Genomic DNA, 16,963 nt, shown 5'->3' with positions numbered 1-16,963 from the left:
TACTTGAATGAATGAGAGTGAATCCCATCCTCTCCAGTCAAGTGATTACTACTTAGGTCTTTCTCTTCTAAGGCAGGACTCTTACTGTTGCTGGGTAACAGACCCTAGAACCGTCTTGCTGCTGGTTCTATTTGACAGTGAAGCTTTTCATTATTAAATAATAGTGATTTTTTTCTTCTATCCTTTTTATTTTCAAAGCAGTTCTTAAACTGCAGCGAATTAAGCTTAACAACATCATGTGAATTATGTAATAGTTATCATTTAATGGGGAAGGGGAGCATTTCACTCTCAGTGCACCAAAGGTTATGTGAGAGGAAGAGAAATTGACCTTCACTGAGCCCTGAGTAGTCTTTTACTTTTTTGAATGGGAAAGGGATATGAGCCTGCATATACCACTTTCCCTGATTCATTTTTGTTTTTCCAGTCAAAGACACACTTGGATAAAAGGGGGGAAGTCCCATCATATACACTTAGAATCATGCAATCTAGGCTCTGCCCCCAAGAAAACTGGGCTTAGTGGGTGTCAACAAAAGTTGGCCCTGAAGCACAGTGTCTTTGAGATGCCAATTTGTATTTCAAGTCTCAAGTGTATTTCACTGCCTACTGTCAGCAAGTTTTCCATGGACTTTTAGAAACTTTAACCTCTTATCCTTTTACATTTTCTTTCTGCTTCTCTTGCTTTAGTCTTTTTACGGTTCTTTGGCTGTGATAGCAAACCTGGCGCTCTCTGCGATTGATGCCTGTATTATTTTGTGGATATCCTTTCAGTAATGTCCTGGATGTTGAGTAAAGAATTAGGCTATATAAGAAGCTGCTTTTTTGGTAAAAGGCTAATACTACCAGAATAAACCAGATCATAGCAAATTTTGTGTTGCAAATGAAACATTACTTGTTAGCCTTCATTTTAGTTTGTGTCTCTGGAAAACTTGCATATCTCTTATTATTCTTTATGAAATAATGATGATGTCTTTCTTTTTTCCTAACATAAGTCGGGCAGGATAATGTTTCAGCTAGAAATGCAAAAATATGAAGGACCAGTAGCCTGGTTTTTATTTTCTTTTTCAGTTTTAATGACTGTGAGAGAGAAGTGATGGTTTATGGGGATTATATACTAGGGCTGTATTTCTGTTGGTAGAGTTACTCCATAATACATCTATGTTAGAAATAGCTCCCTCATCACTTAGCAGAATGTTGTTTTATTTTGAGGATGAGATTTCATCTGACATTATGAAATGCTCACAGAGAAATATGCATAGGAAAGTTTATTAGAAAGAGAGTAAGAGGTGGGTTCTATCTCAGTCATTTAGAGTAAGAGCAAAAATAGTCTGACTACATTAGGGATGAGTGGTGATTTGCTCATGTCTATAGAATTATGTGCTAGTTTCTTTCCTGTGCCTATCCAGTCATCTCTTTCTTACTACCTTTTTCTCTTTGTCTCTAGGCCCAGACTGACCTTGCTTCCTTGGCCTTTATCCCCTTGGCTTTCCTAGACACTGCCCTGTGCTGGTGGATATCCTTCTTTATTGGCTTAATTGGTGGAGTCCCATTTTCCCCCCTCAAATTGGGTTTTCATTGTTCTTTCTGCAGCAAGTTTTTACCAGTTTTGTTGATTGTTCCTTAGTGCTGGAGACAGGGTATTATTTAGGCCTTCAGGCTTGATAGCCCAGGTAAGCAGTTATAATCTACCCTTATTGTATCTGAAGCTAGTGTGCTGGAGCCTGAATGTAAGACGAGAATGTGAACCAGTTTCTAGTTTGTTTGTTTTTTTTTTTGATGAGAATTCTTGTGAGCATTTCACCTGGATTGTGAGTTTTCAGCTGTGAAGCCAACATGATATTCGAACAGTTGTCAGAAGAATTAATAGCTTAGAGTTGGTGGTTGCCTCCTTTAGACTTTAGCCACTCACTTTTTGAGAGGACTTGGAAATTGTGAAATGGTCCAACTTAAACATAGTGTGGCTTGAGGAGCAGTATGAGGGTAATTTGACTGTTTTAAAACCTTACATCAGTTTAGCAAGGTTTAAACTTCCTGAACAGGATGTGTTGTGTGCCCATAAAGCCGACTAAGACATTGCTTCAGAATAAACAATACCTTGTTTGCATAGTATTGCCAAGTAGCTGATAACCCATCTGCTCCTTGTACATTGGTTTTTCTGGTTTGTCAGAGCTATTATATGCAGGTTTGGATGTCATTTCTAGTTCGTCTTCTTCGGGTCTCATTTTGTGTGAAGTTGTGTAATACCTTTCTCTTGAATAGCTTACTAATGTGATATAAAATTGAGAATGGATGGTTTTGTGAAGTGCCATTAACTTGGGTACATTCCTGTCATCAAACATGTTTTGAAATAGAAGCATATTAACTAAGGGAAGTCAAGGCAACAAGCATTTATTAAATGCTTACTGTTTGTCAGGTATTGTGCTAAGAGCTGGTGATATAAATACAAGCCAGAATAAGACAGAATCTGCTCTCAAGAAGCTTACATTCTAATGGGGGAAGATAACTTATAAAAGGGAGCTGAAAAGCAGGGGAGTGGAGGAAGAATTTCCAAGGGGAGGGATGTTATCATAATGGGCAGTTATATATCTAGTTCAGTAATTTTTCAAGTGTAGCCCACAAGGAGTCTTGGGAATATCAAGAGAGAAGGTATTACCTAAACAGAAGTAGATTGGGGCCATATGGTTAGATCTGTATGTAACTTAGTGGTTTTCAAAGTGTGGCAGGATCAAGGGCTGGTTTGTTTCACATAAACAGAGATATCTTAAATGTCTAGATTAAAAGTAACTTGGACAGTGCCATTTTCCAGATTTCCTGTTTTTAGTTCTCTTTCCTCTAGTCATGAGAAGGTGAGAGAAGGGATGGAGGTTAGAGGTGGCTTAATGCAGCCGCTGCTTCTCCCATTTAGAGAAGGGAGCCAACTTTTCTCAGCCAATTTGTTTGTAAAAAGGAGTGTTATGGTCAGTCTGTGTGTTTGAAGTTATATACCTGAACCTGTCCTCTTAATGTAGTGAAAGTTGTCATACAAGTTGCTGCTAGGCAAGTTCTAGAGGTTTGAGTTATATAGCTCAGGAAACTGGGGATAGTAATGTTTTAATCATAGGAGTGGATTAGGGCTAACAAGGGAGGTGCAGGGTCACCTGGGGTGGGGGGGGGTGGGAATAAAGGAGAATATACCAATCTTAATTTGCTGTCTCTCACTACTTCCTTTAAGGCTCAATTAAGGTTCTCACTTTTCTTTAAGGTTCTCTTTTTTTCTGATCCCTCTAGCTATTAAGTCAAATTAATAAACACTTAATAAGTGCCTGCTATTTGGCAGGCACTGTGCTAAATAGTGGGGTTACAAAGAAAGGCAAAAGACAGCTTGTACTCTCATGGAATTCATAGTCTAATGGGAGAGGCAACGTGCCAATGAATTGTAAAAAGCAGATATACCCAGGATGAACTGGAGATAATCACAGAGGGAGGCCCTGGGATTAAGGGGGATAGGAAAGGCTTCCCTGTCTTTGTTTTATCACATTTAGTTCTTTGTTTACCTGTTGTATCTTCCAGTTGACGAGGCTCCTTGAGGATTCCTAGTGCCTAGCACACAGTACATACTTAATAAACATTGAATTGAATATTTTGAATTTACTACTTATGTTTTTTCTTTGTCTCATTTCCTCTTGATGTTGACTCTTCTTATTTTTCTTCCCTTTTATATGTCCTCTTTTTTCACATTTTTCTTTCTCTTTTTGCCTTCTAATTGGTATAGCATTGAATTCAGGGTTCTCCTTGTTAATTATTTGAAGTTTTGGTGGTATTTCTTTGTGATGGTAAGTGGGAATTGGTAGGGATAGGGACGGGGTGTGAGGAATTTTTGTGGCTCACAAACCAAAAATGATTGAGAAATAGAAGTCTAGCCCGATTATTTCACCTAACTTTGACTTCCTTGACCTATCAATACATATTCATCAGCCTGACTCAAACAATGAAGCTCCTAAAACTTCGGAGGAACATTGTGAAGCTCTCTCTGTATCGACATTTCACCAACACTCTCATTTTAGCAGTTGCAGGTAAGTCAAGGAGTTTTTTCGTCTCCCTCTAAATGAGATCTATCCAGGGATTTTTAGCCTCTTGCTGTGTTATACTGTGTTAAAATTCAGCTAAGTGTTCCCAAGAAGGGTTCAGTGGTATACTGGAAAAGGAGAGGAACAATAGGTATAAAGAACAATAACTTCTAAAGAGTCAAATAATTTAATTTAAATGTATGGAGGAATGTAGTTGGATTCTTACCATAGAGTTCTATGAAAATGCAATGTAAAAGATTAGGATAGGGAGCCCAATTTGTCATCCATCTCGTAGTACTGCTCAGAAGTGGAAAATCCTTCCTGCCCTCCTAACTATAGGTGTCTTTTGAAATTCCCTTCTCTTCTTCTACTGAGCTTATTTAGTTTCATGACTTTCCCCTATTATTGCCTTTATGCTGAGCAAAGTTCCCTTAATCTATAGCTCCTAGCTATTTTTTTGAAAAATTAGTTTTTATCTTTATATCACCTTCATTTCCAAATGTATCCCTTCTTCCTTCCCTACTCACTGAACCATCCGTTATAACAGAGAATGAAAAAGGGGAAAAAAAGTAGGTCAGAACTATGTAACACATTTTTCTGAGTCTGACAGTACATAGAATGTTCCACAGCAAGGAAGGAGGTATATGCTTCCATTTAATTAACAAACATCTCTCAAGGCACTAGCTAGCTTTTGAGAGGTATTTTCCTAGCCCTGACTTCACTTATACTTAAGATTAAGGTTTTTTTTTAAATTTAATTTATTTATTGAGATTCTTTTTTTTTTCTTTTTGGAGGGGGGAACGAAGGGCAATTGGGGTTAAGTGACTTGCCCAAGGTCACACCACACGGCTAGTAAATTTTAAGTGTCTGAGGCTGGGTTTGAACTCGGGTACTCTTGACTCCAGAGCCAGTGTTCTGTTCACTGTGCCACCTAGCCGCCCTAAGATTCATACTGCCTAAAAGACATTTTCTTCTTGGATATCCTACTTTCACCTTAAATTCAGGATTTCAAAACCAAATGCATCGTTTCCCTTCCAAAACAGTCCAGTGTCTGTTGATTCTTTTGTACTTCAAGTCTTCTGCATCAGAAACCCTGGAGACATCTTGGATTCCTTCTTCTTTTAGCTTTCTCTATAGGCCAGTGTGTTATCAAATCTTATTTGGTTGTCTTTGAAATACTGCTTAGATTCACCTCTTCCCTCCTGTCTCTACTGTCATCCTCTTCTTGTTTTGACTGGAAGTAATCTTTCATTGCCTCACACCTGCATTAAGTAGTAGCCTTCATTCGAGCTGGATTCTTTTCTCCAACACTCTTTACTCCTTATCTGTCCTCTTATGGACAGATCTTTCCTTAACAACTTCCATTATGTAATTTCTTCTGCATAGTAACATCAAATTGCTCCCTCTTGCCTGCTGACTCAAGTCAGAACTTGGTTTCCTGGTTTTCAGGGTTTTCTATGGCCTCCTCTCTTTTCTAGCCAACCTTATTTCCAACTCTTGTCAAATACACACAGTGAGGCCAGTTGTCTTATTGTGTGCCCTGGGTACTTCCTACTTCCAGCCCTGTAAGTTGCTTGTGTTGATGCTCCTGTGTGGAGCTTTTATCCTACTTCTTCAAATTCTCCCCAACCTTCAAGACCTACCTCATGTACCACTTGGTCCTTGAAGCCTTTCCTCGTCACTTCAGCTCAGGCTGAGCTCACCCTTCACAGAGCTGCAATGGTACTTTTATTAAAGACCACTTAGATCATTCCTTTATATTTTTGTATTCGTTTTTGTTCTGTCTCCCTGGTAGGTTCTAAAATCTTTCAGCATAGGATCTTGTTTTATAATTCTTTTGTGAAACTGCCATTCTCCATAGCGCCTAGCCTAGTCCATGGGCTATATGAAGTATTCATTAAATACTTGTTAATTATTCAGTGGAAAATGCAGCATGACTCAGAGTTTTGGCAGGAGTTTGGATCCTGTATTGAGGATTTTTATCATAACTTTGCTATTACTTATCCTTGTGATCTGGAAAAAAAATTATATCACTTTATCTGTTTCTTTTAGCTGTATTTCTTAGTCTCATAGTGGACATGTCAACTAACTGTATTTAGTATTGTAAAACAGACTGTGGAGAGCACTGATGACTTGAAGCATTTTACTGTTACGGTTTCATTGCCAAAGTTTTTTTTTTTTAATATCCAGTTATGTTTGTCTGGGTATTGCTTACACTAATCTCATGCTTCAATTTAAATAACAAACATCTGTGCAAGCAAGACAGTATCTACCCAGGGAGCTTGCAGAGACACAGAAGTAAAAATAAGGTCATTTCTGGAGTGGGAAAACAGGGAAAGCTTAATGGGAAGAGGGGGCATTGGAGTTGAGCCTTAAAAGAAATGGTTTCACTGTTTTTTTTTTTTTGCCTCTTAGAGGGCAGTTAGGGTTAAGTAACTTGCCCAAGGTTACACAGCTAGTATTTTTGTGTGGGTGTTAAGTGTCTGAGGCTGGAAGCGAACTCAGGTCCTCCAGACTCCAGGCTGGCACTTTACTCACTGCGCCACCTAGCCGCCCCAGTGGTTTCACTGTTTTAAGCTGCATTTGGGAGACAGTGGTACTGAAGTGGCTTGAGATAGAGAAGTTTTGTATTAGCAGCTGTAGAAAGCACAATAGAAGGAAACATTAAAGAATTTTTGTAGCACATCAAGGTCTCATTAGTTATTAAATAATGAATTGGTGCCCGGCGGGGGAGGGGGGGGCAGGGAGGAGGCAGGGAGGATGGCATTGCATGACTTTCTTCAGTGGTTATTTAACATCCTAAACACGAGCAGGAAAGGCATATGGCAAAGGTGTCCCAGATCTGAGGCCTGGCAGGACAATAGGAAGAGGGGACGAGAATGGAGGGTAGTGCATAGTTTAAAAAGTTAACCATCTAGGTCAAGATTGTAAAGGGAAGAAAGTAAATAGGGGAGGGGTGACATACTGGGGGAACAGGAAGGGATGGAAGGATTGGGAGTTGTGATAAAGGTGAGAGTTTATAGGGAGTAAATTAAAGGTAGAGATGGAAGGAAAGAAAATTGTGATTGGAGGGGAACTAAGAGTTTAAAAATTATGGAGGAAAGTTTGAAGTGTCGGTGGGATCTGAAATGTGGTTGTGGTAGAGTGAAGATATGTGGAAGTTAGGGAGGTTGATGAACTTGGTGGGGCAGGTTTTTGAGCAGACTGATCATTATGTAACTGAAGCCTCCCAAGCATGAAAGCAGGGGATGGGGCATAAATAAGACTTAGGTGTCTGGACCCCTTGATAAAAGGAGAAAAGGAACCTTACTTCTTTGCAGTGAGTGAGTGGTGGGTGATGGGTGTGGAACGATGCCATGTAGTGTTAGACTTGGTTGAAATATTGTTAGTTTTGTTGAACTTTTTTTTCCTTTTTTGCTGCAAAGGATAGCTTGTTGGGTAGGAGAGAGGGGAGGGATCTATTTAGAAATTAAGGTAATGTAAAAACAGGATCTGTGAATAAAAATATAGCTTTTGAATATGTCCAGTTTACCAAGTTGATTTGCCTGGCTCTTGAAAGAATGATATCTGTCCTACAGTTGGAACTATTAGTTGAGGTTTGTGTTGTTATATCGACCACTTGTCCATCGAGATTGGACAAACTAAATTCTCCCAACTGTACACTGGGCAAAAAAAAAGAATTTGGGAAGATTGATGAAGATAAGAAATGGTTAGCATGAGTAGAGACTCTCCTACATCTGTCCCTTTCTTATTGCTTAAATCGGTACCATCCTCATGTAGGTCTTACTTACCTCTTAGTGAATTATTAATTTTTTTTCTTGTCTAATCCACTCTTAGATAGTAAAATCCTTGAAGGCACAGATTGGAACTTTTCTTCTTTCTATTTCTAGCTCTTAGTACAGTGTCTTATATGTAGTCGCCTATTCCTTTTTGCTGAATTGAATTATGTTATTTAGCTTTTCAGATTGTCTCATGCTTTCAGTCCTATTTTTCAACACATCAGTTCTTTATTGCCTATGTTCACAAATATAGTGATAATTTCAACTGCCAGAAGAATGACAGCACTGTTCTTTAAAAATTATAAGAGTTGAAGGGATGAGATAAAAGTTTTACTGGAATACTTAAATCTTTTTTCCTTCACAGTCATTTGTCCCTGGCTAAAGTAATAGTTTGGAGAATTATAGTAGAATCCTATTGCAAGTGGGAGAAAAATAGGTGAAGTCCAGCCTGATTGGGTCTAAGGTTGTAGGAAACATTTTCTCATAAAGGATTGTCAACCAAAATGATTCTTCTCTGACCAGTCCTCCTTGTTTCCCATTAGCATCTATCGTCTTCATCATTTGGACCACCATGAAGTTCAGGCTAGTGGATTGTCAGTCGGTGAGTTGCCACTTATATCCTGTTCAGTGTTATGTATCAGCCCTTCCAGGTTTGGTCCAGGGGGGTGCTTTAGTTCTGAGTCTTTGCTGGGTACTGTGAAGAAATGGGTCATTTTGACTCTCTGTGACCCCATTTGAGATTTTCTTGTCAAAGATACTGGAGTGGTTTTGCCATTTCCTTCTCCAGCTCTTTTGACAGGTGAGGAACTGAGGCAAATTGGGTTTAGTGACTTGCCGGGGATCCCACAGCTAGTGAGTATCTGAGGCTAGATTTGAACTCGGAAAGAGGAATCTTGCTCACTCCACGCCCCGCACTCTGTCCACTGTGCCACCTAGCTGCCCTGAAGAGATGAGTAGGAAAATGGCTCACCATATTTAATTTTGCGGCCCATTCTGTGATGTTAGTGATACTATACTATTGTTAGTAATCCTATTTCCTTTTGGCAGGACTGGCAGGAGCTATGGGTGGATGATGCCATCTGGCGGTTGCTATTCTCGATGATCCTTTTTGCCATTATGGTTCTCTGGAGACCATCTGCAAACAACCAAAGGTTCTGGGCTTATTAACTTGTTTAGTATGCTGTCAGTATTGGTTGGTAGGACTGTCTGCTCATGTGAATCTTCATTCTAGTTCAGAGTGCAATTTGGACTTTTAAGTCTTCCAAGTATTTTTTTTGTGTAAATGAAGAGAGAGATATGGGAGATTACTGAGCATCCCATTGACTGTCCAGCTTGCAGAAGAAACTCTAGATTTTGTTCGGAAGGATAGGGGAAATATAATGATGAGTTAGTATGTTAACTTACTTTTGGGGAGTTAATAATGTAGGTGGTAGTTAGCTTTAGGAAACTATAGTCAATTCTCAGTTGTTTAGGTAATAGCTGTTGGAAAACTAAGAATTATCTGGACTTTTTTTTTTCTTCTTTCTTTTTCTCTACCATTGGATTTGAATTTGGGCATTTTACTGTTAATAAAGACTGTTAATGGAGACGGGGCATAGAAAAGTGGTGAAACTAAAAACAGCCAATTATTGTAATTGGTAAAAGGCTTGGGAGAGTTTGAATCTGTGAGTTGGCTCAATGAAATTTTCAGTTATCTTGAGAATTTTAGTCTAAACTGCCTTTGCCCTTTGTTAACAGAGGTAATTGAAAATTTTTTTAAGGGGGAAGTTCCTTATTATAGATGTCCAAAAATGGAGTGGGCTGCCTTGAGATGGTGGTGGGATCTCTCTTATTAGCTGTCTTCAAGCAGAGGCTAACTATGCACTTTTGGCATATGTTATAGTAAGGGCTCCTTTCTAGCTTGGACTGGATTGCTGATGAGGTCCTATAGAGCTCTAAAATTCTATGATAACTTCATTATTTTTTACTAGTGTTCATTCATATAAATGCAGCTACAGAAGCCAGTCATATGAAACTGGCCCTTTTCATCATTTAATTCAAATATTGGAGTCTTTATATTGTCTTTTTTTTCTTCCACCTTTTTGCCAATAGGTTTGCCTTTTCACCATTGTCTGAAGAAGAGGAAGATGATGAACAGAAAGAGCCCATGCTGAAAGAAAGCTTTGGTAGGTATAAAATTCGCCTTGACTGTGCTTTTCTTTCTAAAAATGATGGGATCTTAGATTTAGAGCAATAGGCACAATTTACTCTTAAGTTTTATATGATTTCATGTAAGGAAACTAGACCTTTCTTTTCTTTTATTTCTTGTATTTTTCTTATCCATGGCATGTACTTTAATAGTTTAGTGTCCATAAAAGTCCTTCTGGATCTATTTCTGTATTCTTTGCTGGTCTATGTCCATAGAGCTAACTATTCTGTTTAATTGAGTTTTTAATACCTTTATTCTGCAGAAGGAATGAAAATGAGAAGCACGAAACAAGAACCAAATGGAAATAGTAAAGTGAACAAAGCTGTGAGTATAAACTCCCATCACCTAGTCCCCTTTTTTGTCCGCCAGACCCTGGGAAGTCCCCCATAGTCTTATTCATTTGACTGTTACAGCTCTGTAAGATTTTGGTATGTTCCCTTAATTGTAAACAAAATCTAACCTCATCACAGAATTTATGTTTTGTTAAAGTATCCCGTGGAACACAGAGTTGAAAATGTAGATAAAAACTGAATTTTTCTGGATTTTATGATTAGTTTTTGATTAAAGTTTGTTTTAATCAAAGTTAGTTTAGAAATAGTCTGAATTGGGGCAGCTAGGTGGCGTAGTGAATAGAGCACCGGCCTAGGAGTCAGGAGGACCTGAGTTCAAATTGGCCTCAGACATTCAACACAAAAACTAGCCGTGTGACCTTGAGCAAGTCACTTAACCCAGTTGCCCCTTTCCCCCTTCAAACAGCAAAAAAAAAAATAGTCTGAATTATGGGAAATGCAAAAAACTAAAAGTTGGCAAATATTTACTTACAATTAATTTCTCATTTTAAGACTTTAAGTACTTTGTAGGCAGCTAGTTTTTGAAAAAAATCCTTGCATAGTGTACTGTGTGCTAAAAGTCTAACAGTTTTGTTTAGGAGTTTTCATTAGGAAATCACTATTCTTGGGTGTGATAATACACACTTTAGCTGAAGAGATACTCCTTTACCTCCATAACCCAAGATGATCTGCTTTGTATCAGTAACTAAAATGTTCTTAGTAAGAGCTAACCAGTTTAGAAAATATTATGCTTCTGTCTCATATGAGGGTGCTTTATTCATTATAATTTTTAATGTTCAATCATGACATAAACATATATTGGAAGGAAAATCTTTAAAAATATTTTTAGTTTGTATTGCTACTTTTTGTTTTTATTTCCTATTGTTTTACTTGTTTATTGTTTTTTTTTTCTCTCCCCTTCCAGCAAACCAACCTTTGAATAAAAAAGAAACGAGAGAATAGAAATTAGTTCAGTTAAATTAAACAGTATATCAGCTATATGGTCATTTGCCCTTGAAAAACAATTTTTAAGCCAGCAAAAACTTAAGCCATTGATTAAAGGAGAGTACAAGAATGTATCAGATCAAGAATTTAATTTATTTAGTTTGGAATAAAATTACTGAACTTGTTCATCACTTAGCAACTCCCCTCTGCTAAATTAATGTGACTTTAGTGCTCAAAAAGAGTAAAAAAAAATTTTTAAGGTATTTAAAAATGTATAGTAGTTTTTGGTAGTAATGGCATTTTGGGGTACAGTTTTTCATAGTAGAAAAATAACATTCAACTTTTTGGGGTTTGCAGTATCTTTTGATTGTGTTTTTGTATTTACCAGGTAAATATTTTTAAAAAATTACTTAGCCTAACTCTTGTGTTGTCCAATTTTCATTCTGGCGATACTTGCTAAATTTTGACCCCCAGCAAGAAGATGATTTGAAATGGGTAGAAGAAAATGTTCCTTCTTCTGTGACAGATGTGTGAGTATTTGAATTGGACTCCAAAAATTGCTTTTAATAGCTACGGTGATTTTGTTACTTTGTTGATGAGTTGGTTAAAATAACAGAATGTTCAGCCAGAAGAGAAATTAATTAAAGGATTAGAAATGATATAAGAAAAGGTTAAAGGAACTGAGATTATTTAACATAAGTTGATTAGTAATTTAAATTCCAAGTTGTTGCCCCAGTAAAAGTAATAATAATCAATTATTTTTATTTTGAACTTAGAAGAGAAGAAAATGGATTTAAACTCAGCAAGAAACATTTCAGATAAACAAAAGAATTTTCAAAATTCAAATGAAGTTTGCTTAATATTTTTCCTTAATGTTCTTAAGGAAACATTTTTGTTGAGTTGCTTAGGGGTAATCTTGCCTGAAATGAATGATGATTTCCTTAAGTTCTTACCAGGGCTGTAAGTACAGTATACTATTAATTAGCATGTAAAATCTTAGTTCTGCTTTTTTCAGTACTGTTCCATTCTATTTCTTATGACATATTTCTTGTTGTGAAAAGCCCACTGAATTTTTTTGTACACAGAGCCTAGATAGTTATAGCAAAAGTTTAATGTTGCATTCTTCCATTTTTTTTACAGCATTATGTTCTTTAACTGTTGGTGTCTTTTTTCTTCTACAGAGCACTTCCAGCCCTTCTAGATTCTGATGAGGTCAGTAAACAGCCTTTTAAAAGTAAATTCTCTGATCTTATTGTTTTGACTTTGTTTACCTGCTGCCCTTGAGAACTATTGTTAAGGCAGCAAGAAAAAAGTATGGAAAGCAAGACATACTGAAAAATATAACTTTCTAGTATTCAGGGAAGGTTTGCGTTCCCCCTCTCCCCCAAAATTGATATAAATATGTATCTCTTTTGAAAAGTTACAGAACCAACCTACATCTTTGTGTAAATTACATATGGCCAACCTAACCCCTCCCTATTTACCAATGTCCTCCCTAGATGACTTTTACCTGATGTATTTAGGAAATACAAATGATTCTAATATTAAACTAAATTTAATAAGGGAAATTAAACAGTCACAAAAATAACGTAGTATATCAAAAGCAAATGGGATTTTTGTCTGTGGTTATTCATGCCGTTATTGTCTATAAGTAATTGACTATTGTGGGTGTACTTTTCTGTGGGTTAAATTTTTGCATTCTGGGATGTTGGATGTTAGTTCTAGAAATGTGTAAGCTTGGTTCTTTTTGATTTCTGAGAATCTCTGAAGTCATTTTGATGGACTAGATCACGGACAGATTTTTTTGTCTTTCTGATTACTGTATGATAATAGACAAGTTCCTTGATTGCTCTTTTTCCCCCAGTTTCCTCATTCATGTCAACTGAGAACAAGCAGCCTACAAATATGAGTCCTCTGCCTCTTTCTGGCCTCTGCATTTAAGTCCGCCAAATACATCCAGCATTCTAGGACTTGTTAGAGTATTAAACTGGCAAGTTCCTAGCCCTCTTAGACAGCCACCCAAGCTAATCCTGCACCCAGAGTTTGTTGCTTTAGCAAGCTTCTAGCCCCTGCTCACCTGCCATGGCAGCACTGCCCCTAAAGGCTGGCACTAAAGGGATATAACCCTTAGTACAGTTTCAGATAAGCTTATGTGCATATAGCAGCCTTGGCTTTGCTTTTTGCCTGCAATAACTGCACAGTACTTAGCAATCATTTCTACATATTATAAAGGTACAATTTCATTCAGCTAATAAAACTGTCATTGGAAAATACAGTTCCAGTTTATGCTGCCCCCTTAAATATTGAATGGCCCTTCTGTTCTGAAAGGCCCTTATGGTAGATGTATATTGCAGAATGTGTACATATTAAAATATCAACATCCTAATCTAAAGAAGAAAAATTTTGAACAAGAAACCATGGTCCCTCTAAGATGAGGTTTTTTTTCTTCTAGGAAAGAATGATCACGCACTTTGAAAGATCCAAAATGGAATGAAGAATGGAAGATTTTGAGGGCAGAGCTTGTTAGTGTCAGGGAAGAGATCAGCATTTGTGTCAGACTTCTGTTGCTGCTCCACTGGCTGAAAGAAGGCAGTGGCACACACCCCTGATCTGTTCCTTGTGAGAGAGAGAGAGGCATTGCAACCAGGCGAGCGTCCCATTGGGAGACAGGTCATAGAATAACAAAATCCTCATAAAAGCTTCTGATTTACAATTCCCCCTCTTCTACTCCAAATTTCTCCTGACTTGGATGTTTAAGCAAACCATGTGTATTGTTTCAGCTATTTAATTTGTCAGACTAAAATTTTAACACCAAAGGGACAAAGTCCATAATATGTAATGCCCAGAAACAACTGCCTATGATTTTATTTATTTTTTTGGAGAGGTGATGGGGAAAGTTGTTAATTATCCTTCAGTTTCCTGGGGAGCAAATGTTACACCTTGCAGAGCTAGTTGGGAGTTAAAAAGGGCCCCTTTCAGTTAAGGAGTCCCTAGTACTATCAGTGATGAAAAGTACCAAAAAAACCAGAAAGATTTGAAAATTTTAACAGTGGGATTCAGATCATTTTTTAAAGCAAAATCAAGTGCAATTTTGTTTACAAAATGGTGTATATTAAAGATTTTTTCTATTTCAGATGTAATTTAGAGAGAAAATATTAGCTTAACTCTTTTGATGTCTGCTGTTGTGACACATCCCATTGCTGGCAATGTGGTGCACACCTGAGAACTTTTAACTACTGCTCTGACAGCCTTTAAGTGCTGCATTGCTATCTCCTATGCAATGCTTTGTCTGCCCTGGCATCACAGGGATATAATAGGTGTTCCCCTGGTATTGCAGCAGGTGCAGAGGCATTCCTTCCACCTGAGAGCATATGAGTAAACTTCTTGCTGGAGAGTACTGCAATGCTTCAGAAGAGGAAACTGATTATAAAGGAAGCAGGTCCTTCCAGTTTAGTTGAATATCCCTGTATGGGGTAGGATTCATTAGGGTGAACTGTTACTGTTTCTGGTGTTGGTTTAGAATGTTTAGAGGCGTCACAAGGGGAGTTGCTGAATTAGAAATCATTTTAAGGACTCCATTTCTGTTCTAACAGTTTTCTCAACTTTTGCCTTCCCAAGTTACGGATTTCTGTTCTAAATACAAAAAGTTCATGCCACTTTTTAATATTAAAAACCTTAAAGTCAAAACATTTCTGGTTTTTCTTTTCAAATTTTCTCTTTTTTAATGATCTTTCTGTCTCCAAAACTCTTGCACCCTCTGTTATGGGGGAAAATGTTCATTTCTGCACCCTTTATTGCTTTCTAGGCTGGAAAACAGTGTTGGTTACAGTACTCACTTCTAAAAAAAGTCAAATCCATTTTGGGTTGTACAGACTTTGTCAGAAGTTTCACAGATAGAACTTATTTTCAGGTAACAAAGATATGAAGAGCTGATTACTTTCACATGTTAACTGCCTGAATATCTGCTGTCAAAAGGCTGGTAGCTATAATTTGCTGTTGATGTTTCTATTTTTGTGTCATAGCATTGAGAAGCACCAGCTATGCTGCAAGTTTTTTTGGTTTCAAATTGTCCAGGACTGGCAAGGAAGTCTATGTGGGTCAAGTCCATACCTCAGGGGCTGGTAATTCTCGTCCCCACTTGCTGACAGTCTTTTTAGATTATTAGAATTTGATAACAGTATGATAACATAAGCATGAAAATTATGATCAGGATCAGCTATCAGACTTTTTTGGCGGGGTGGGTTTGGGGCACAGTTCCCTGTTTTCATGGAGCATTGCCTAGATGTGTTGGGTCATAGAGCATAGAACTTCTACTTGGCCGTGGCTAGGGGAGGTGGCAGGGGTAAGTTCCCAGCCTCTGGGCTACACCAAAACAGGTGCCTATCATACCAGTGGGCTTCTGTAGATGTAGCTCTCCCTCCATTTCTGGCAGTGGACATTCCCCAATTAGTAATTAACGAAAGATGTCCAAAACAAAGGTTTCACATGCTCATTGCCTGGCACATAGGCCCTTAAATACTTGCAGAATTGAACTAAAAATCCATGTTTCTTGATACCTAGCCCAGAAATTCTTCCTCTACTCTGAACTTTTAAGTGCTTCCTTACTGTTTTTTTTCCCTACTTTTTTTGGAGGGGGGAGGGCAGGGCAATTGGGGTTAAGTGACTAGCCCAAGGTCACAGGGCTAGTAAGTGTTAAGTGTCTGAGGCAGAATTTGAACTCAGGTCCTCCTGACTCCAGGGCTGGTGCTGTATTCACTGCACCACCTAGTTGCCCCTTCCTTACTGTTTTTAAACTTGATTTTCATCTTGGGTGAATATTGACCACAGTCAGAGATTGATCACATTATTTTTGGTCGAGGACCTACATAGAAACTTAAAAGGGAATGGAATTTGTGAGGCATCCAGTTTTGTATAAGGGAAACCAAAAGTGCCTGATGCCATAGAAGGGAACTGAGAGATGTAGTAGGTTGCATGCACATCACCCAAGGTCCAAGTGACAAACCCTTAGGTAGAATTTACTGAAGACAGAAAAGAACATTTGGCAGAGAGGTTTTTTTTTTTTTAATTTAAAAGGAAGCGATTCTTGAAACCCGGTAGAGAAGGTAAAGAAGAGCCCCCTGGAATCTGCAGCTTGAGAGAGAACCGGAAACGGGGGGAGGTGTCCCATCCAGTCCCTAATACGGTGCAGGAGTTGGGACCCTGGGGGGGGGGGGGGTGAAGGCCAGTTCAGCCGCTGGGCCACTTTGCTTTTCGTTCAGATTTTAGGGATCCTGATGGCAGAGGTCTGCATCATCCCCTGCCTTCTGCCTTACCTCCAGATGGGGCGGTATGCCCAGCCCTCCCCACCCCGAGCCTGCGGTCATTTCGCAAGCCCCACGAAACCTAGTGATGCCCGCAGAGTTAGGGGTCCGTGGATCGACTTCTACGAGTCCGCGTGCTCGGATGGAGGGGTGGGGTGAAAAATGACGCTTATAAACTGGTATTTATCATTTCCAACGATGCGGGAAGAGGCCAGTCTTCTCAGAAAGTGTCTATGGGCTTTACTAGACTGACAGGGGCGTCTATGACCCCAAAAAGGTCAAGAAACCCCGAACTACGGAGACGTCCAAGCAGGTGGGAGGTGACCGAGACCATGACAGTGACTCTGGGTTTAGGAGGCGGGCGCTGTGGCGGAAGGGG

The 16,963-nt window shown here is 38.6% G+C and overlaps 1 protein-coding gene across 6 annotated transcripts in view; it reads left to right on the top strand.

The window, feature by feature from the left end:
- TMEM87A (transmembrane protein 87A) overlaps positions 1-14,971 on the top strand; it is a 31,115-nt gene extending 16,144 nt beyond the window's left edge. For 2 of the 6 annotated variants that reach the window (XM_069105834.1, XM_069105835.1), the window contains exons 12-20: positions 1,442-1,514; positions 3,945-4,049; positions 8,365-8,423; positions 8,870-8,973; positions 9,914-9,987; positions 10,273-10,334; positions 11,759-11,814; positions 12,466-12,496; positions 13,737-14,971. In XM_069105834.1, coding sequence (XP_068961935.1) covers positions 1,442-1,514; positions 3,945-4,049; positions 8,365-8,423; positions 8,870-8,973; positions 9,914-9,987; positions 10,273-10,334; positions 11,759-11,814; positions 12,466-12,496; positions 13,737-13,778 — 606 coding nt within the window. In that variant the 3' untranslated portion in view covers positions 13,779-14,971. Of the gene's footprint in view, positions 1-684; positions 768-1,441; positions 1,515-3,944; positions 4,050-8,364; positions 8,424-8,869; positions 8,974-9,913; positions 9,988-10,272; positions 10,335-11,264; positions 11,644-11,758; positions 11,815-12,465; positions 12,497-13,736 lie in introns of those variants that run through there. The other 4 variants (XM_069105833.1, XM_069105830.1, XM_069105832.1 and 1 more) reach the window with 3 other exon arrangements.
- The last annotated feature ends 1,992 nt before the right edge of the window (positions 14,972-16,963 follow it).

This window comes from Petaurus breviceps, unplaced genomic scaffold (assembly GCF_028583685.1).
Source record: "Petaurus breviceps papuanus isolate PSGF00001 unplaced genomic scaffold, PetGlider_PUasm1.0 77, whole genome shotgun sequence".
In the NCBI taxonomy this organism is placed as follows: domain Eukaryota; kingdom Metazoa; phylum Chordata; class Mammalia; order Diprotodontia; family Petauridae; genus Petaurus; species Petaurus breviceps.
The sequence above is the reverse complement of the archived record's forward strand: the minus strand, read 5'-3'. Positions and strand labels throughout refer to the sequence as shown.